At 46.7% G+C, this 21,672-nt stretch overlaps 1 protein-coding gene across 2 annotated transcripts in view; it reads right to left on the bottom strand.

Moving 5' to 3' along the window:
• IGSF11 (immunoglobulin superfamily member 11) overlaps positions 1-21,672 on the bottom strand; it is a gene marked incomplete at both ends in the record, with an annotated part of 105,060 nt that overhangs the window by 19,066 nt on the left and 64,322 nt on the right. The window contains one exon of one of the 2 annotated variants that reach the window (XM_084279347.1): positions 21,463-21,580. The exons of the other annotated variant lie outside the window; for it this stretch is intronic. Within the exon in view, the coding sequence (XP_084135473.1) occupies positions 21,463-21,574 (112 nt within the window). Of the gene's footprint in view, positions 1-21,462; positions 21,581-21,672 lie in introns of those variants that run through there. 2 annotated transcript variants of the gene reach the window in all.

Raw genomic sequence — 21,672 nt, 5'->3', positions numbered from 1 at the left:
AAGGAAGAGACTTTTTTCTTTTCCTGCACAGCTGGCTCAGTTTTTCACACAAATGTTGTCACTCCTGCCAAGTCTAAGAGCACACAGAGCAGCATTAATATGAAAGAGTCCGATTGGACACTGGTTTAACATGAAGTTGAAAATTCCCCAAGCACAGCCTGAACGTTGGATTTTCCTTTTCCTTTGTTTTTCGCTTTAATGCACCCAGGGAAAAGGAAAGAAAAAAAAGTTAAAATAGAACAAAATCATAAGAAGCCACTGAAGGAAGTCTTAGTCTTTTGGGGGTAAATTCCCTATTTGAAATTCAAAACACACATGTTAATCTTTAATGTTAAACCCCGGATTAAAAATTCATTCAGAAATCTCACAGTTTGGAACACTTACAAGTCCATTGCATTATTAAAGCCTCAGATCAGTGCTACTCTGCTTAAAGCAGTCTCTCCAAACTATCCTTCCTCTTAATGCCAAGAACAGGTACTCACTGCTCTCCCCATTTATCCTTAAAGCTCAGAGGAACCTTGTTGGGGTTCCCAAGAGGTGGCACAAACACACAGTGGGGACCTCCAAGTCCCATTTCAGAGCACCACCACTTTGTGGTCATGGGGAGCAAACCCAGAGCTAGTAGAAACAAGCAGGATGCTTCCAAATAGCACTCCCCTGCATAGCAGGGGTTAGCAGTGGTGCAAGGTCACAGCTTCATCCATCCTGCCCAGTTGTGCCTTTTTGAAACCAGACCCTATCCATAGGCATCTAAAACATCACTGGTGTCAACCTTCGTCCAAATGCCTTGGCAACGCCTGGAGAAGGCTCACACCAAATTCTGTAGGTCAGCCCCAGTGTTGAGCTTGCTGGCACCTGCCAACACCCCTCAGTTTTAACAAAGCGATTTGGGAAGCACTGCCAGTACCGTCCACAGGGAAGGAATGGTCTGTTCCTGATGTGGTCCGGACTGCCATAACTCACTGTGGCAGAGGACACACGGAAATCACGGAAGGAAGAATTGTCCCCAAACTGCCCTTGCCACACAAGGGTTCTTATTTAGAAGCATGGGGCATGAGGCAGAGCCCTCAGTTTTACATACTCTTTAAGTGATTCATTTTTGTTTGTCCAGGCAGCAGTACTGAGGGACCAGGCAGCTTGTGCAGAGATGTTGCGGGTTTTTGTAAGTATATTTTTGGAGCTATTTGGTCTCTTACCAGCTGCAGTCTTACAATGCTGCAGCAGGCTGAGCAGGAGGCTTCCATCTCTAGAGTCTATGGTACCATGTCATTTACTGTAAGGGGTAAAACCTTCTTTCTGAACACCGATGTTTTTAACAGCCACCTCAGCACAGTTGTGCTAGCAGCTACCATCATGAAGCAGCCCCTTTCCTATCCCACTTTCCTGCACTTGAAGGCTTCTTTCCTTCCAAATCTTCCACCTGGGACCATTCTCAGGAGGCTGCTCCCACCTGAAACCAGTTGGGTCACAGCAAGATGAAATACCATGCCAGCCAAGGCGAACCCTGACCATGACAGCCAAGGCAAACCCTGCCCATGCCCCTCCCCGGGGCGAGAAAGGTGCATGGGCAGTGAGCAGAGCTCTTAGTAGGGATGATGGGCCCACTCAGGGAGGTGCCCATGCCTCTCTGACCCTCCTCATGCCACTGGAGGAGAGGATGTCTCATCTGCAGTCGAGACCACTGCCCACTGAGCAAGAGGTGCTGTGTGAGACTGAACACGTTGGGGCATGCAATGGGCAACCCCCATGTCATCAGACTCTGGGAGAAAATGATGCAATCTGTCCCTAGCCTTAAAACAGTACTTGCCATTGGAAAGAAGAAGAAAGAAAAGAAAAAACACACAGAAGAGATGAAAACATGTATAAATCGCACTTATCTCTCCCATGTTTATCATAACTTTTCCTGCCATATTTGCTAATGGCAATAATAATAATCTCAGTAGTAGAATCACGATTTGGCTTCTTTCCCAGATTCTCCTCTTGTTCACCAGGCAGAAGTCATTGTACCACCAAAACTTCAGAGGCACAACTTCACACAAAAGGTTTTGACAGCTTCCCATGCAAGCTGAGAAAATAGAAGAGGGGTGGAGGAGAAGACAGGGGTGTGACAGGCATGGGGGAGAAAGGGTGGCAAATCTCCACTACATAAGTCAAGACCGAGAGGCAAGGAAAGCAGCAACGATGAATGAACGTGCAACCCAGCACACAAACAGTCCTGCTCAGGCTGCAGATGTGTTCCCCCAGCAGAATGTGAGCACCCATGGGACCAGGGGGAGGCAAGGAGCAATAAGCCCAGGTGACTTGCCTACCTCTTGTGCAGAGCTAGAAATGCACCCTCACTCTCCAGAGCCCAGATTGGTAGCTCATCTCCCAGATCGCCCCTTCTTCCATAAATTCTGTCTTCTACTTTTAAACTCATGTGCCCATCAAGTCAGATTACAATTAAGACTCTGCAAATATGGCAAAATATATTCATGAACATCTGTTTGAATAATAAGCCTGAGTTTGCTCTAACAGTGCTCACCCGACCTGGTTTCCTTGCCTTCCGTGAGTGCTCACACCAGCTCCGCCCCGTTCAAAGATGACAACACGAGGGAAAGACTCCTGCACACGTTCATGTAAACATGGAGGTGGATTTAGCTGGTGGATTTAGCTTACAGCCTCTAGTGCACAGAACATCCAAAGGCTGCAGGCTACTTCTTGGATTTCATAAAAATCGGGTAAGTCAAAGAAGCCTGAAGACAGAAGGCTGAAATTTACGGCACCAAGGCCTGGTCTGTCACTGAGAAATGTGTATGACGTGGGTTTGAATCCTCTGCAGTTTGGAGCTGCTGGGAGAAGAGACATAGTTGTTTATGCTGAGACCATACCTCTTCCTCTGGCTTGATGCCTCCCCAGGTGCTGGTAAGCATCCCTCCCACTCCTCATCCCACCCTCTCCCCCTCAGATCTAGCAGCATAATTGCTGGTCTAATAGCTCTCCCACATCGGTCTAGAAAAGAGATCCTCATTAGTGGGTAAGAGGAAATTTTTTTCCTACCATAGGTCACGCTGAGAGGATCAGGTTAAAGAGCAAGAATGCAGTCATCTGTGCTGGCAACCTGAACTGATAGTAACCTCTGGCAGGGGACAGGGAGCAGGGACAGCCCCTGACCTCACCATCCACCTCAGTGGCAGTTAGAGCAGTACACCTGACCACAGCCTCACTCCCTGCCTCCATTTGCCTGGCTGTGAAGTGGGGCACTGTCCCCTCACCCCACCGTGCTGTTTGGGCATGTGGTGTTGAAGGAAGGCAGGTAAACAAGTAGAGGGGCTGATGGAAGGAGCAAAAACCATACCCTGGGATCACATGTAGGTTGAAAGTAATAAATACTGCAAGCAATAGATTGCAAACTAGAATATGATCCCGGAATAAACCAATCTTGAAAAGCAGAGAGGAATAAACTCAACTATTTACACTTGATGGCAATGGCTTAAAACACACACCCCAGAGAGACAACTGGAAAGGCTGCCCACAGGATGCCTCTGCAAGAGCCTAGTCTCTCCACAGATATTTCATCTATGTCTAGGCAGGATACAGAATGGCTAAAGAACAATACAGCAGGGCAAGAGTAGTCTCAGAGCGTGAGGAACCGAGGAAGACCGGTGCTACACTGGATAAATCCTAGAACAACAGAAGCACAGAAGGAATGGTCTTTTGAGGCTGCCACAGGGATGGTGTTTGTATTCACAGTAAACACGGGCCGCAGGGAAGGAATTCAGTTCTAATGACAAGGTGGTATTGTGGGAGGCTGTGCTCTATAGAGACTGGCACGAGGCTGCTACCCACCCAGGGATGACTTTCATCAAAGAAACGGATTTTACAACTGCTTGCCCAGCTCTCACCATAGTAGGACCTACTGATAGGTATTTCTACACTCAGATCACAAAACATGAAAGTCTTCTCCAAGCTCTAGGAAACAGGAAGACACAGCAGTGGAGGAAAGCACTTCTGCTAGGCTGGAAGACAGCACTGCTTTGGACAGCATATGCAGCAACGATCCATAACCACAGAGGGCAGATGAAGAAAATACAGCCGACTTTGGACAGTGGAAGTCTAACAAATGAAAACGAGCTTCCATTAATCTTTTGGCATGAACATCCCTGGCTCAAAGTAATTAAATGGGTTTGGTTCATACTTTTTCTTTTAATTGATCAAGAGGAATGATGTTGCTGCCTCCACAGCCCCATTACACCTCAAATGATGACTAGCAACTCAGCACTTCCCTAGCAAAGAGAGGAGAGCCTTGGGCATCCATTCACGTGCCATCTTTTCCTGCAGCCCTGTTAATAACCTTCACAAATCTCCCTAACACCAGTGTTGTGCCCCACCAATGAGACTCAAGAGGATGTGATTGTGCCCCACCACCGCAACAGTGCAGCTGACCATGGCTGTGAAAAGCACAGGAAGGAGCTGGGGGAAAAAAATCATGTTGCTGAGTTGAAGGGCATCGTATGGATCCTTACCCCTGCGGGACCCACGCTCGCTTTGCAGGCCATACCTCCAGACCTTTGCCAGCAAGACAGTAAACATGGGAGTGTGGGATGGGGGGGGTGGCAGTGCACAGGCTCCCTGTCATGACAGCACCTTCCCCCCCCAAAGGCAATGGCAATGGGGTGCTCACTGGAGCTGACAAGGCCATGCAGCACCGATTCAGTGTTTTGCATCCTCCAAGAAGCGAAAAACAGGAGGTGGCAGGGTGGTTTCCCCCCCTGCTTTCTGGATGCTTGGGTTTCTGACAGATTTCTCTGCAAGGGGCTACCCAAAAGCTCCGTGGAGCTGGAGTGTCAAACGTTGACACTCAGCACTTAATTTGTGGTGCAAATCCTGTCAAACCCAATTGTGTCTCTTTGCCCCTCCAAGGCATCCCAGGCCCTCTCGACTTCTGCAGGGCACTGAGGCTTTAAGGAATGACCAACTGTTAAAGTGAGACTGCAAACCAGCAGGATGCACAGCGTATGCTCCAGTGCCAGGCTTGCCCTCTCCCCTCTCCTCCCTTCCACCGGCCCCACATACATACACAGTGGCCAGCAGGGAACTACACCCCAGGAGGCTTAATTAATGAGCATATTTGAAAGCTCCAGGCATCATCGTGCTAGAAGAAAAGAGTGATAACATCAGCACAAGCTGTTTGGGTTAAGAGAGGAGGGAGATGGGGCCGGAGGCACTGGCTGCCTGGGAAGCATCCCAAAAGCACAGGACCCTCTGCAGGGATCTGCCATACTCATCTGTACCAGACATGACGGTACCAGAAGGGAAGGAGCCTTCTAACAATGGAGGATCAGGCAGGATTAAGTGGGAACTCGTAAAACACAGCAGACATTTCTTTCTACCCCCTGTGAAAGGAGAAAGCGATCATTGTGGGGGAAGGAAGGTAGGAAATGAGATAGAGATAGGGAGATACATCAAAGGGACAGGAAAGAAACAGAAGAAAAATAGATGGAAAAATGCTAAAAGATAAATGCAGTACATTTTTAATTTGCATGAGAAAAATAGTTCTCTTTTCCCCACCGATCATCTTTATTAGCAACAAAATTTGCAGCGAGATCTCAGACTAGCTATCTAGCTATGACAACAGCAAAGCTCTGAAACAAACTGCTCCAGGGAGGCTGTGAAAACTCCATCTCAGGCAGCTTTTAAAGACAGGGTGTAGAGCTGACTGAGACTTAACCAGGTACTCTGCCTGAACAGCACACAGATCAGACCAATGGTGCCTGAACATTTGGCCCACTCTCCACTTGCCTGACTTTTGGAGAACAACTGCATGAAACCACTGAGCTTGTAAAAACTACTATTTAATACAGTTTGCCTGAAGAGTGGTTGCCTCTGTTTTGCAGATCACAGTCCACATATCACTGGCCTAAAAAGATGCCACAATATCTTCTCAAACTTCTGCAGGTCTACCTTTATAAATGCTTCAACTGCAGGGGCAGACTCCAGAAGAGGTGAAGGAGACCACAGAAAAAGAGGGATGTGTAAGAAGCTCACTATTCCCCCTGGGACTCCCAGGTTGTGGGAGATGCAATCTCCCCAGTGCTTCTAGCCCCCCTTCTCAGTCCACCAACTCACTATTTACCATCCACACAACTTTGATCTTGGATATGGAGCATATCAGAACATTATCTTTGTCTATCTGCTGGAATCCAAATTCCAACCAGTAGCCCAGTTACGGGTTAGATGGGCCTGAGGCAAGACCCAACAAAGCCACTGCTATGAAGAGAATGGAAAAAGCAGTGACTTACCTCAGCCAGAGAACAGTCATGGATAAAAAAACTCCCTGCAGGGAGAACTGGAGCATGACAAGAGGTCTTAAAATTTCTCCACCTGGCACCGTTCCCATTTAAAATCACCTTTACTTCTCAAGCCAGCAGACTTGATAGAAAATGACCACTTCATTCCACATTCAGGGAAGAAGAGAAAGAGGAAAATCTCCTGCTTCTTCCAGGAGAGGATAGGCATCTCTGCTTATTCAAACTTGCCTGCTTACATGAAGGTGTTGGCAGCCAGGGCGTGATGCTCTTCTCCAGCTTTGGCTTACCAGGCTGACACCAATAAAAAAGCCAATCCACCAGCTCTTGGCTCAGCAATTTGTCAGACTGGTGAACAGCTTCAGAGCTCAGGAAGAGGTCATCAGCTTAGGCCTGATACCAAGGCACATTTCTACCTGAGCCACTGTGTTTTCCTGCAAATTTCCTTTCCAACCTTCCAGGCAGATATCAACACCTGGGGCAACTTATGTTTTTGGGAAAGTGACTGTCTGGGATGAGGCAAACTACAAGAAAGGAACACAAGAACTAAAGGGATGAAGAGGAAAACAAAGACAAAGTAGGTAAGATTTTTCCATAAAAATTAAATGAAAAAAACAACAAAAAGGTTTCTTTCCTCCCTTGACTTTTTTCCAGTTCTCTTTCCCCTCCCTTTTCCTCAATGAAAATTGAGAGCTGGATGAGAAAAAATTAAAACCCACCTGTCCCACTTCCTCTTCCTACCCTGATCATTTTCCATAGAAAAAAAAAGGAAGACAAAACCACAATGGAAACTGTGAAAAACAGTCTTTGATTAAAATAGCCAATTTTCATCAACCATACAACTGAAGGAAAAACCTGGGCCAACTCCACATAACATTCTGGAAATACAGGTTAGACCCCAAACCCACAAGTATTTGTCCCCAGCAGAAGGAAAGCTCAGACCCAGCACTAGTATATGTGTCTATACTAGGTCTAACACACCTAGCATGCTAAAACCAGCAGGGACACTAAGCTGGAAAGGACATCTTGTACTTTCCTGACAGCAGCTCAGAGCAAGACCTGTGATACCACATCCTCCTTCTGACTCTTACTCATGCTGAACAAAACAGATGCAGCAATGCCATCGCATCCTCCTTTGCCCAGGCATACAGGATCCCTAAATGCATTGATTCAGTGCTATAACATCATCCAGCAGGTATCGGAGTCCCTCTTGGCCAGGAGCAATACAGCAGTTCATATGTGGGGCTGCTGTCAAAGGCACACATCTCTGTGGGGTTTATTGGCTCCCTTCCTCCCACTAGCTGGGACAAAGCCAAGATGCAGGAATTTGTGAACTTGCTAACTCGGCATTTCTCCCTTGCTGGCACAATGTCTGGACAAGGCCTTCTGGAAAGTCTTATGACCACTTGTCAGTGTCAGGGCCAGTGCTCAAGGACAGATCTTTCAAAGCTGTTTCCCCGGAACATCAAGGTTTAACGCTGTAGAATGGGTCGTGAGATCAGCATTTCATATTCAGTAAGGAACGGAGGCCTGCGAAGGACCCACAGGGCACAGCCAGCAGGCACCACAGCACACCCTGGCAGCTGGAATTCGACACCAGGCACCTGGGTCACAGTGAACCACAGTGGCTGGGGGAATACGGGACCCATGCCAAGCAGAGATGGGGTGCACTAATGTTAAAGGGGTCCACATGTTCTCAAATAACTGCATCTGCTCGTGTATATGCATGCACAGGGGAACAACACTGCTTCCTCTGGATCTCCCTTTAAAGCAGAGTGAGGAGAAACAGAGGTAGGTTCTCACTCGGGGGTTGGACCCGATGATCTCTCGAGGTCCCTTCCAACCCCTATGATTCTGTGATTTTCTTCTGTGCAGTGGTCCAGCAGAGAGGGGAAACTGGCACAAGGACGCATCTTCCCATGGAAGGGATGATGCGCCGAGAACTCTCTGGCCAAAGCACTTTTTCGATCCCATTTTGGGCAAGTATGCTGTGGCCTTAGGCAGTACCCTTGTATTCCCCTCACATCTCCTGCTCCTTCACAAAAAAAAAACAAAAACCAAACATAAATCCTCTCATAAAAACATTCACCCACCTAAATTTCTCTTTCAGACAGCCTTTACTTCACCCATGAAAGCACAATAAAGAAGCTGAGCTCTGATATACCACTGAATCCTCCCCTTTATCCCCATCCCCTCCTCATCACAATTTGAAGAATAATGACCTGAACCAACCCCAGCTTAAGACAATGGGTGTCTGTGTACTGACTTCAATGGAATTTGGATTAACATGGGATTGCAAAATCTCCAAAATTAATGCAACTGTAATGCTGTTAAAACACTGACTCAAAAGGTCAGGAGAGCCCCGAAGTTAAAGGTTTTCCCTGAAATTAAGTAAGCCACACCGCACATCCTGCATTGCCTATGATTATACCTTCATATAGGGAATGAAACCGAGCGCTGCACATCTGAGAACAAAACCCAGGAACATAAAACACCCTGTGCACAAGGCAAGCATTAGGAGGAGATAGCACTAGCTATCTGCCTCTCTCTCTCTTTCTCTATCCCCACGTTGGTACTGATATCTTGTTCACTGCAATCCTTTTTTGTTCTTGCACTTTTCTTGAAAAATTAATAAAACAAAAATGTTAAAAGAAGACAGCGCGTGTAGAACAAATACTCCTCTGACAACAGTTATTCTACAACAACAGAGCTCAGAGAGCGGCAAACTCAGCCTCAGCGCTGTGCAGCCGTGGGATGCTGCCTTTGAGCCTCCTTTCCTGTTCACCAGAGGCCAGGCAGAAAAGCTACAGGGTGCTGAGGAACACACCACTAACAGCCACACCGTCTTTCAGAGCTCCTCTCCCCATACAGGTAAAGTCCTTGTGCACGTTGTTGTCCCACACACGAGAAACTGAACTGCCTGGCTCCAGTTTTCACCAGAGCACCCACTAAACTGTGACTGCTGACAGCTATGGATTCCCATCTTTAGTCAAGAGGTGTTTGCCAGAAGCTGAGCACCCACAGTTCCTGCTGCAGGCGGGCAACGAGGGCTGGAGGTCTGGAGTAGCCCCTTCTCCAGTCGCTGTGAGAATGCCATGTCTCAGTGGGGCCCCAGAGCTTCTCCTCCGGGCTCCAGTGGAAGTGGGGGGAAATAGATAGAGCCTGAGGGGAAGCAGGCAGCCACTATTTCCTGCTCATCTTTTGGGACCAGAACTTTCCAGGGAAATCCTGGCTACATTTAGTTTGGCTGGGGTACAAGGCTATTTTTAGAGAAACAAATAAACAGATGAAGATCCATTTTTAATTTTCATTTAGATCTAGGATTTATATTTTATTTGTTAATTTTGCTTTAATCTCCTTGTCCTTCATTACTCCCTGACTTTCACAGCAGGGGATAGGGAGGGACACAGGGAGGAGGGTGAGGAGTAGGACCCAGTGGGAGCAGTAATGAGGAAGGTACTGAAAGAGGGAAGAGAGTGAGGGGGAAAGAGTATTGTTGACAGCATCTGATCCTCTGATTAATGTCTTTCTAAGCAGATTAACCGAATCCCAACTGCTCTGTGCCAGGTTTCTTCTCTAAGCTTCTCTGTCCCCCATGTAAACAAAAAGACATTTCCTCTGAGCAAACATCCAACATGCTGACCAGAGGTCTGACAGACTCCTTGCCCTCATGTAGCACAACACTATGGGGCACAGGAGAAGGGGGGCAGTATGGGTCTATAGAGGTAACCTCTGTTTTTAAACATCTTTTGCACTGTTTCTTTCACCTTCTCTTGATTTCTCATGACTCCTGACTTGTCCATCTTCAGGAAGCGTAGAAGCATGCCAAGAATGATGTGGGAAGATGAAGAAGCAAAGGCTGGTATTATTCTGGTCCCAGAGGCACATGAGAACTCATGATCTCATTACACATCGCTTATCCATAGCTGCTTTCCATGGCACCCACACATGGAAGAAGAAAGGAAGAAAGCTGCGTAAGACCATACCCAAACGAGACCGGGAACCATTAAACACAACCCACTTCTTCCTGTCCTACCCCACCAAAATCTTCTTGCTGACTCCCTGTGAGAAAGAAACACTGACACGTCTACCTAGGTTTTTGTAGCATTTCATGTTCAGTAGTTGGCCAAACCCCTGGAACCCACTGTCACTGTCCCTATTTTATACATGGGATACTAAGCATATGACAGACTTCTCCAAGGTCATGTTAGTGGCACAGCCCCATTCACAGGAGCTGTGACAGGCCTTTTTCCAGGCCACAAGATAAGTCTTGGCTGAATAGGTCTTCTCTAATGAGCATCCAAATTTAGCCTCCAATTTTGTTTCCAGACCTTCTGAAGCAACCCTTCTGCCAGTCAGTCTCCAGCCTTGCTCCAGAAGGGCAGAAGACTACCACCTCTGCTAGAGACATAGTGGTCACAGGATAGCAGCAGTCATGAGATATTTCTCCCTGCCTAACATGCTGATGGAACTCAAAGACCATGCCTGCCTTCAAGCATGGCAGAATTGCCAACCTGTCTTGAAGTGGAGCTTGGAAGGACGGAAAGACATCTTGCCTCCTCTCCCCATATAGCTTCTCATCTTTTTGGTCCCATTCCCCTCCTGGTGCTCTACCTTTGCCTCAGCAACAATTAGATGAAATACTCACACACACACACACCCCCCTTGGGTTAGAAGAACTTCCCTTAAAAAGGAAGCTTTTTCAATACCTATTACCAAGGCAGGAGAGCAGCTCTTGTAATGAACAGCTGGCACGGTGGGTGAAACCACTCAGCAGGAAGAGGAATTCCTGGCTCAGCTGCCGGTCTTGCCTTGCTCAAGTCGCGGTGAGAGCTTTAAAAATGAAGCCAAAGACTCACTAAAACTAAACACACTGGCTTTGCCACACAGTGATTGCTCCTAACATACATTGTCCCCAAGAAGGCTCCACCACAAACAGCGAAACCCTTCAGGTCTCACTGTGTTGTACAGCATGGTGTTTCCCTACTGATGCCTTTTCATTAAGAAAATGGCAAGAAAAGTCCTGTACTGCAAATGGAAGTGGAGATTGTGACTAAAGAAGAATATACAGAGTCAGTTAAGGCTGTAGGAAAAAGATAAGGGCAAGGGGGGGAAAAGCAAATGAATTTATGTTGCCTAAGGCACTGAAGGGAATAAGAAGGGATTTACAAATTCATCAGGAGAAGAAGCACCAGAAAGAAGGTAGGTTCATTAATAAATGAGGATGAGGATGAAATTAATGGTTCAGAAATGGCTGAGCAGCTTTTTTAAATCTGTCCTTAGCCAGAAGAATAAAGAGAGGAAGTTTGGACTGCAAAGGAGGGGGGGGAAAGCAAGTTTTAAAAAAGCAGAGCAAAAAGAAGTTGAAGAATGATATGTCCACAAACCAAATAAAGCAAACGACATCCTACAACTTAATCCAGAAAAGACAGAGACATTTTTAAAAAGTATTTTTCACTTCAGCAGAATTAATACAGGGCTGAACGTTAAGCAATCTATATATATAAGCACCTGCATAAATGTATGCAGGATCAGGAGCCTAATTTGTTATGGCAAGGCATTGACAAACGTATTATCCCAGTGACAAATAATCTGACAATTTACATTGAGCTAGGGAGGATCCACAAATCCAACCAAAAAGCAAACATAATAAAGATTTTCAATAAGGAATAGAGTTGGCAATGTTTAATTCCAAGTCGATATCTATCCCTAGTGAAATAATGAAACAAATATGAATGGTCATTAAGAATCTAAAAGATAAAATCACATGCAATACACAAGTGAAAGTCTTTTACTTTTTAATACACGTGCACAACTAGCACCCAGAGGAAAGGCAGTCAGGGAATTTGAAGGATTTGGCATCGCCCCACTGCATCAGTTTGACCAGAACCAACAGCCCACAGATCAAAAATCTGGCCAGAGGTACCGAAAGAAAATACACTTCATTGGACTAAGAGATGACAAATGACGTGCCAAAGGGTTTGCATCCGTGTGGGTCTTATTAAACCAGTGTCACAGGAAACCAACACTAACTGTCCATGAAATTTGCAGCTGACACCCTGCAGAGAAATTGCAGATATAATGGAAGACAAAGAAACAGGCCCTCGATGAACACAGAGCTCCTTAAAATTAAGCGCATGTGGGCAATGGTCCGAAAGTTAAAGCGGAGAGTAGCAGGAGTGGGACAGAGGATGATTGAATCTAGACTCATCAAAGCCACAAGCTGAACCCAACAAAATAGAAAAATGCAGGTAATGTCCTTGGAGAGCAATAATCCAAAAGATGGATACTCAGCAGGAGGGAGAGAGCACGGGAGCTGTTTTGTTCTCTGAGACTTGAGGTTACAGAAAATAGCAAATAAAAAATCTTGATGTGCCATATTAGCAAAACAGGCTCTTGCAATTTTGAGTGGTGAACAGAGGGGCATCCCATCACTCCCAGAAAAGTGAGGGAGGAAAGAGCTTCTGCACCATTTTGATGCAACCAGCCCAAGGATGCAATTTTGTTCATTCCATCAGGTTTCCCTTATCAGCAATACATGAGCAGCAAGCAAGTAAAAAATCATAGACGACTGATAAACAGACCTGGAAGAATTAATGAAGATGACTAAGCAGGGTTAAATGTGTACAACTTATTAAGGAACAACCCCAAGGAAGTAAACTGTAAAATACATGATGCATGTTAATACTGCAGAGTAGGAGGAGGTAATAGCTGAAAGCAACAAGATTTAACTAGAAAGGAAAAGGAAATAAAAGAATAGACCTTATATCAGGAAATAATTTGGCCTTGTTCTGTTTCTTCATCAGTGCAAATTAGAAGTAACTCAACAAAAAAGAAAGAGGCACAGAAAACAGGTACTGCATGCATCCAGAGTGTTTTGGAGGTCCTTTCCTTCTCTCCCAGTCTTTTCACTGAGATTTTAGCTCCAAAACTACAGCAGCATTCTTGGTTGCACTGATTTGTTCCTTCTTTTCAGGAAAAGACGATACTTTGCCCAGAGCCCCGAGCAGAATTCAAACCACTGCTGAGGCAAACCAGTGTTGCTGGGTGTTTCAGCAGCTCTGGCTAGTCTTAGGCCCATTACTGACGTGTTGTTACGTAAAAATATAGTAAGGCTCTAATTCCACTATTCATTACCATTATTAATACAGTGACATGCAAATACCTAATGAAGACCTCCTGCCCCCAGGGAGGTCATGTTTTCAGATGCTTGCTGTCCACAAGAAGAGCTGGGAGAAGGGCACAGTTTCTGAATTCCTCTAAGCACTACCATGCTGCATAAACAGACCCGACCTCTTCTTCTGGACAATGATGAAAATGAACATGCCTATCTCTTGGTGGAGTTTAAGTCAGCCCAAACTGAAGGTAGGCCTACAGAGCACTAAATCCTGCGATAAACATCCTCAGGGTCCTACATATTTTCAAAGAGACAAATCCAACCTCCAAGTCAAGAGATATCCATCTCTGTTACTCAAGAGCCAATGAAGGAGAAAATGAGTAACAGTGCTCAGCAAACCAGAGAGCCTTCATCTAAGCTGCTGCAAAAGGTCTGTGCTACTGCAGGCACAGGGAAGAACAGAGCACACAAGAGAGGAAAGTACTGTAAAGCACCTCTCCTTGGTGGTAACTCATGTGACACGTTTGGCCACCCAATACACCCATTACCATGGGATGAAGGAAGGCTGTGATAGGGGCTTTTGGAGTCTTTGCCCACTGACTGGAATAAATAGGCATTGCCTGCACAAGAGGTGTCTTCTGGAGGTTAATGGACTTCATGTCCTTATTATATCCATTCCTCATTTTCTGATGGCTCAATCCTGGCTTGCCCTGCCTTCATATGCTGTAGCCTGAAGCTGATGAGATGCGTGTGTGCAACTGCCCACCATGTGTTTTGGGCAGGGCCAGATGCACAGCCTTAAGTGCTCCCAGGTCACCCACTTGCGCCCTGCGGTCCCAAGAAGCAAGCTCAGATGTTTGTGGGCTAGGACCGGAGACCTGCCTTAACGCTTACTAACTGGCAGAAACACTTCAGGAGCTGCAGTGCTTTTCTCCAGCTTTTCTCCAGCAAGCATAAAAACTTCTATACAGCTCACTTGCCCCACCCAGAGGCACTTTGCTCACCGTCCCGCAAATCCCGAAGTCCTGCAGCCTCCGAGTTCCGCAGGCGGCGGGGCAAACAGCCGTATCGCTCAATTAAACCCAAGCAGCGGCAATGACGGCTGTGAGGGAATCCTACAGACCTTGACAATTACCAAGTTCAGGCCCTCTGGAGCCTTTCTTCGGTCTCTCGGAGTTAGGGAATTGATCTGGAAACCACTCTATTAATGTTCTTTCTTTTCCTCCCCTTCTCCCCAAGCAGCATCATCATTTATTAATTTATGATTAAATGAATTATTGATTCTCACCGCACCTGCAGTATTCGCCATTGTCCTTCTCCCCCAGAGACATCTTTGACTGATGTGAGAACGGCAAGATGTCAGAGAGACAGAAAGAGGGGGAGAAGAAACTCACTGCGGACGGGACCTCTGACAAGCATGCTTCCCCACCGAGATGCCAAGCTGCAGAGGATGGATGTAATGCACCAGGGCACAGCAATGGTGCCACCTTCTCAGACAGAAATGTAAGGGGGGGGGGGGGGGGGGAAGGCAAAAAAAAGCACAAAATCAAATTGTTCCTGATAAGGAGGGAACGAGTAGCAGAGCTATTCATAGGCATCAGGCATGTGGGGAAGTATTAAAAAAAGAAAAAAAAAAAAAAAGGTCTGACCCAAAGCAGAAGCTTTTGTTTTTATTCAGAAAAGTCAAGCTGCAGTTCTTTGAATACATCACTGAAAAAACCTTCCAGGCTTTTGGCTTTTGCCTTGCGATTACAATCAACAGATGGTGATTATTTCACAGGCTGGGGCATCTGGTCAGCTCCTAGCCAAACATAAATAAAAGACCTTCGCGTGATTTTATCAGGCATTCTAGTCCAGAAGCAAGAGCAAGGTTGGGAGTAAAAGGAAAAAAAAAAAAAAAAAAGAGGTAAAGGAGAAGAGGTATTTAAAGTCCCCTGGTTTTGGAGATATTTCGCTTCCAAAGAGAAAATATGGGGGGGGGGGGGGGGACGACAAATACAGTGTCTTTACAGAAACGTGCCCATTGCACAGATGATCATAGCTCAGCACTCCTAAAACCGATGGAAATTCCTAAGCCAGAAACTCCTTCTCACAAATTAAACCTAAACCTTGACCCTTTTCCTGAGCCTTGCAGGCCAGATAAGCCTCCACCCTGTTTTACAGCATCTTTCACTCAAGCATTGTAATGTACCACCACCTAAAAAGCCAGGCAAGTTTTACTTCATCTGAGAATGGGAGGAACGCATCAGGGCACTGCTCCTGCTTTTCATCAGGGAACAAGGAAAACCAAGCTACCACAGGGAAACATCCTCTCCCCATGCAGCTTTCCTGCCCACAAGCGCTGCAATATTCTCCTTGAACTCACCACACAGCCAACGCGCCTCCCGATTCCTGTCCTTCCCACAGCCCTCGCCTCCCCGTGAATCACCACTTGCCCCCACACCAAGGGGTGTGCACTGGCTCCCTGTGCTTGACTGCTGCCCACCAAGGCGCTGAACCCACAAGCAGCCAGGGAAGACCTAATTGCAGCAGATTCATTACCCTTGTAGGTGGGAGGTGTGGGGCTCTATTTTGGGGAAAGGAATTCCCAGATGCCTTGGGCACCCTGGGGGCTTCCATCCAGAGGCTTCCGGCACGCATGTCTGCAAACACCCCCAGAAGAAATGCAAAGACCCGCACCCCAATTTTGTTATGCTCAATTAGCCCATGACGGTTTCACCCCAAGCATGCATGAAAGGATCATAGGTTTTGGGAGCTGAACTCTATGATCTCTGGAGGTCGCTTCCAACCCCTACAATTCTGTGCGAATCTGCGTGCGTTTTACCTCCAAGCACCATAGACACTGCAAACCAAAGGCAGGTAAAAGTAGGCTGCTACTTCTTACCTGCATCTCACCCAGCACCAGAAGGGATTCCCCCACTGCTCTGCCACATATGAAAAAGCAGCTTTTTACCATCTCCCTGCTCTCCCCTTTGCTCTTGGTGGCAATGCAGGCCTGCCTCGCCTGATCTGCTGAGAAGTTTCAGAGCCCCCACTGCTATTTTGGACTGCAGGACGATGGCTAAAAATCTGGAAGGCACTCAGCCAGACAGCAATTTTGTTAGGAAAACAAGGCAAACACTTTTTGTTCCTGCCTTACACAAGCCTCTGGGTTACTCTGCCATTATCTGCTAAATTAAGGCCAGCATGGCTGGCCATAAGAGCCCATCCTGTACTAAAGTCACGGCCAACCATGACTTGCTAGCCATCGCCGTGGGGCACGCAGAGGCTGTCTTGAACTCTCCGTCAGCTTGTGCAGAATCCTCACCCACGGCTCACAAACATGCAAGCCCTGCTCTCATGGGCAGCACAAAGGAAGAGATGAAGATCTCTTCCAGGTTCCCCACCATCACAGCTCACGGTACGACATACTGCTGAATGACTTCAGGCTCCCTTCTGGGGAAAATCGTCGGAATTTGGCCATTTCATTATGGGCTCCACAGGACTACAGGCAAGCGCAGAATTAGATGCCTGCTCTCTAGCTGAGGAGGAATGGGAGGGACATCCTCCAGCCTAAATTTATACAGTGGCATCGGAAGGCAATGGCAAAACAGGGCCCAAGGTGAGGCAAGGGGCATGAATGGGTAATATAGGAGTAAAATGGCTGCAGAGAATACACATACGTCATGGGACGGAGGAAGGAAATGACATTACACTCCACACGTACAGAGAACGAGCTTGGCTCTGAAATAAAAGAGCAGCACGCTACCCCACTGCCTCCTATTAAATTGATGGACTACATGGCTATGCCCAGGGCTTCTCAAGATAAAAAGGTTCATTTCCTTAGAGAGCAAGGTTTTGACCTCCACAACCTTCCTGGGCCTGTGCGCGTTTACCCATTTTAATTTCAGATTAGCATCTCGCATTTTCAGTACCTAGGGGATTACTGTTTTCGCCTGTGCAGCAACTGCAGTTCATAAAAGTATCGGTTACCCTCCCCCTTGTTCACAAAATCAAGGCAGATCTGACCAGATGGCACATGCTCCTGCGCTCTGTGTCAGGCTGCATTAATTCAGGGGAAATGAACTCTCCTCCAAAACTATATTTATTTCAGACACCGCCATGCCCAGTTGCTGGGCTGTCCTCAGGAACACCGAGAGCCAGCTCTTTTCCATGAGCTTAGCAGGGGGAAAAGGATGACAGAGACCTTGCTGGAAGTCTCAGATGCCAGGAAGGAGGAGTACCCACAAGCTCCCAGGCAGCTGGGAGTATTTCAGTGCCCTTTCCCCAGGGTTTTGAGGCAGTAGCTGTTTCCCTAATGCTCAAAGCATTATAAAGCAGAAGATGCTCCCATACCTCATTGGACCAGCCTGGAAACATCTTAAGGCAGTGGTACTGTAACAGCTCAGCCTTTTTGAGGAGGCCACATGGAATAGGATTCCTGCACACAACAGAGAAAGGCAAAACGTTCTGGAGTGGCGGAGGGTGTGCGACTTGAGTTATTATCCAGATCCAGCTCTTTGACAGACCCGTTTCTGTGGGGTTTAGGCAAGGCATTTCATCAATTTATAGCTCTGGCCATGCTGCCCATTGATGACCCATTTCCTTCACCTTCTGCTGGGATAACTCCCCACTGCTGGAGGCAGTATAGTGTGAGTGCTGGAAGGAGAGTCCAATTGGGTAAGAAATGCTCTCTGTTCCTCTCTGTAAAATGTTATTTACCGTCTTATATAGCACATATAACAACACCTAAGTGCTATACTATAATTAGTAAAATCATGCAGAGAAACTGCTCATGTGGATAATGATACTTTGCGTCCTCCCATGTGGGTAGTTTAAGGTTGAATTAATTCATGTTTGCCCAGCGTTGCGAGATCTATGGAACAAAGTCTATTGTTATGCAAATAATTATTAATAATGACTCCTCCTGTGCCGCTCCCCATTAAATGTGCTCAATTTATAAGTCAAAGTGTGTTTTATTCTCCTTGCTGCAAGATGAACTGAGCACCACAAATTAAAATGTTGGTGTCAGTGTACCTGGCAAGGGAGGAAAGCTTTTATGAGACTGAAGGCCTGGCTTCTCCCTTTCTATGCTACAAGCAACGCATGTGACCCTGGAAGTCACTTGGAAGAACAGTGACACTGCTTACTCAACTCGTCAAACTCAAGGCACAGTTCAGAGCATCTCAACACAGACAAAAGCCCATGCAGAGGGAAATTCTGACTACCAAGTACTATATAATTTGCCCACAGGTGAATAATTAGCTTCATTTTACAGACTGAGGCACAAACACTGATGACAATAAAGCAGCTCCTAGAGGTATGGCGAGTATAAATACACCACACATGTAGCACTCAAATCCTTCACTAAGTGAGGACAGGTGCCTAACAAAGAGTTTTTAAGAACACCGGCATCTCAGTCCAATTCAGTTGAGATGGGTTTGGTGACATAGTCATAGTCCTTTGGAACAGATGTTGAAAATTGCTCCACAGCTGGTTGCATGACTGGGTGACCTTCAATGAGTTCTCCTTTTTTATCCAGAAAAACTTTTGAGAGCAGAGAGAAATTCAGCTATTACCATAATCTTTCTAGACCTTCATCAGCCCTGTACAGGAACAGCCTGTCAGCTTATGAAAAAGAACAATTTTGTCCCCATGCTGTGCATGGCTGCTTGCAGCTAGGCCACATCAGCTTTACCGTGCTATTTCCACGCAGGAAATAGCCATCAGTGCAGCAGGCCTGATACACCCCAAGCCCTCATGCACACTTACTTTGCTGAGGGATTTCTCAAACAGAAACCCAGAGAAACGAAAATTAAGTTACGCTTTTGGCTCCCAAGGCAGTAAGTAGCTTGTGTGCACAGGGCTCCTGAGTAGGATAGGCACCGACAGAGGTTCACAGGAACACCCCTTCAGCAGTCACCCTCCTTTACTGACAAACATTTTTGCAGGGTTCCCACTGCACAGAAGTTCACAGGTGTCTTAGGAAGGCATGAGGTAGTAAGGTTTGAGATGGATGTCTTCCTGCACCTTCAGCAGCTGCAGTCAGAACTTAGCTCAAGGTGGGGGGTTGAGGACCACCAGAGACAGAACTGATGCCTGTTCATCTCCCTGTAGTTCTGCAGATGCAACACAGCTAAGCATCAAGGAAAATTGATTTGCGCCACATGAATGAGCACGTATGAAGTGAAGGCACTCCTGGAACTGGATATGGTAGAAAGACGGTCCTTTTCCATTTAATTTATCTGCTACCCCGCTTTCACAGTAGCTGTGATAAATAGATACTAATCATTGCCACAGAGAGTCCAGCATTCAGATGTGTCCCCTTCCCGGAGGCCCCTGGAAGAACGCATGTCGTGTGTGTCTGCATGAGAAATGCCACCAAACCCCGGCGCTTGCAGAGGCCTGCAGAGCTGCTCACTCAGTCATCAGCCCAGGGCACAAACACTTGCAGTCCACCCACAACTACCCAAATTCTTCAAGAAAAGGGCCAAGGTGTTGTAGTGTACAGATGCTGGTGTAGCTGCAAGGAAGAAAAGCATGTGCCCTGAGCCCTGCAGAGCAGCATGTCTAGGATCTCTTGTTTAAGGAACTCCCCAGTGATTTCAGCAAGCTGACAAGAAACATCCTGGAACACGTCCTTTTTGAACTGTAACAAATTTAACTGAAGGAAGCTCTTACTCGAAGTCCTGCTTTCAGCTGAAGGAAAGTCAGATCTCTGTGTGAGGTTTCCAGTCACTGGGAGTGTTGGCTTCATGTTTTGGACTGAGTTGCCTCCGCAGCCATTGCAGAACTGAATAGTACCTTCCCTCCCACCTCCAACAACCTCTGAAAGACAGAGTTCCCCATCTTTCTTCAAAAAGTCACTCAGGAATGACCAAGCCTTGGTGACATTTTGGTTAGCTCTTGCTCTTCCCATAGCAAGTGTGTCTTCTGCAGAGGCCTGTTTCTTGCCACCAGCGTATATTTGTTACCTGGAGCCTGGGGATTTCACTGGTAGGGAAGAGGTGGTGCATAGATCCCTCAGGCCTGAGGACACAGGCCTGAACAAAAGCATTCGGGAAACAGAGCATCAGGCTCTTTCTTAGATGCAGTTAGCTGTCTGGTTGCTCCCTTGTAATAATGGCTCCGGGGGATAGTTGTGACATAGGACTGCATTGCAAACATTGCAGGTGTTCCCTAAGCTGGGAATTATTCAGGATCTAGTACAACTTCCATGTTACAAATAACATATGAGCAGCATCAGGAGAAACACTAGATCACATATAAGCATTGAGAAGACTAGGCAAGAGGTGAAACAAAAGATTCCCTTCCAGAGACTAGTCAGTGACCAGTGAACTGGTATCAGCCTTGGCAGTCCTGTCTATCAATTCCGATATCAGCTCTCCACGATGCAGCATGAGATTCACAATGAACCACTTCATGTAATGGACACCCCCAGCACAGAAGGCCAAAAAATTTCCTGTACCATGCCTGCCAGGCAATGAGAAATGCACAATACTTTGTGCTGTAATAGAGGCACAGCCAAGAGGAAGAAACCGATTTCCAGATTTTACAGTTCAGCAATGCCCTAGACCTGCTGAGGAAGAACATCTTTGCCCTCTGCAAGGAAGGCATGATGGAAATGGGGAGAGATCTTCCATCCACGGAGGAGATCCCAACACAGCCTGGTTACAGGACACGTCAGAAACGCAAGACTTAAACATATGGCAGGATGCTTTTCCAAGGAAGGAATATGCGGCTTCATTTATTTACAGCAATGCTCCACGCTCCTTTCCTACTATACCACTGGCTCAAAAGATGCACAGACAGCACAGGACAGCTGTTTGGGGATTGGCCTTTGTCACAGAAAAGATGATGTAAATAAATCACAGGCTAGTGAGTTACTCTGGCCAACAGGTTATCCCCCAGTATAAATTACCCCCCCACACACACACATTTTACAGCCTGATAAATTGAAACACGAAGCATAGACCTGACATGCCATGATCCCACAGGCAGTGAGTGACCATGGTTGGCATAGCAGCTCCCCCTGGCCTCCCAAGGGGACACACGGACAAGCAGGAATAAAGAAGGTACCACCGAGATGAGCAGGAATAAAGAAGGCACAGCTACTTTCTTGCTGCTCTGCACTGTCTTTTTGAAAGCCCTCCTCCTGCTTGCACTCTTGCAACGCACTCTTGGCACTCATGTCAGTCCTCCACGTACACCATCGATCGTGGACTAGGTTTCACAGGATGCTTCCTGCTTGTTTGTTTGCTAATGAATGTTATTTTTAAAAAGTAAGAG

This window comes from Gallinula chloropus (genome assembly GCF_964237585.1).
Source record: "Gallinula chloropus genome assembly, chromosome: 1".
NCBI classification, from domain to species: Eukaryota; Metazoa; Chordata; class Aves; order Gruiformes; family Rallidae; genus Gallinula; species Gallinula chloropus.
This window is presented reverse-complemented; position numbering and strand designations above follow the sequence as displayed.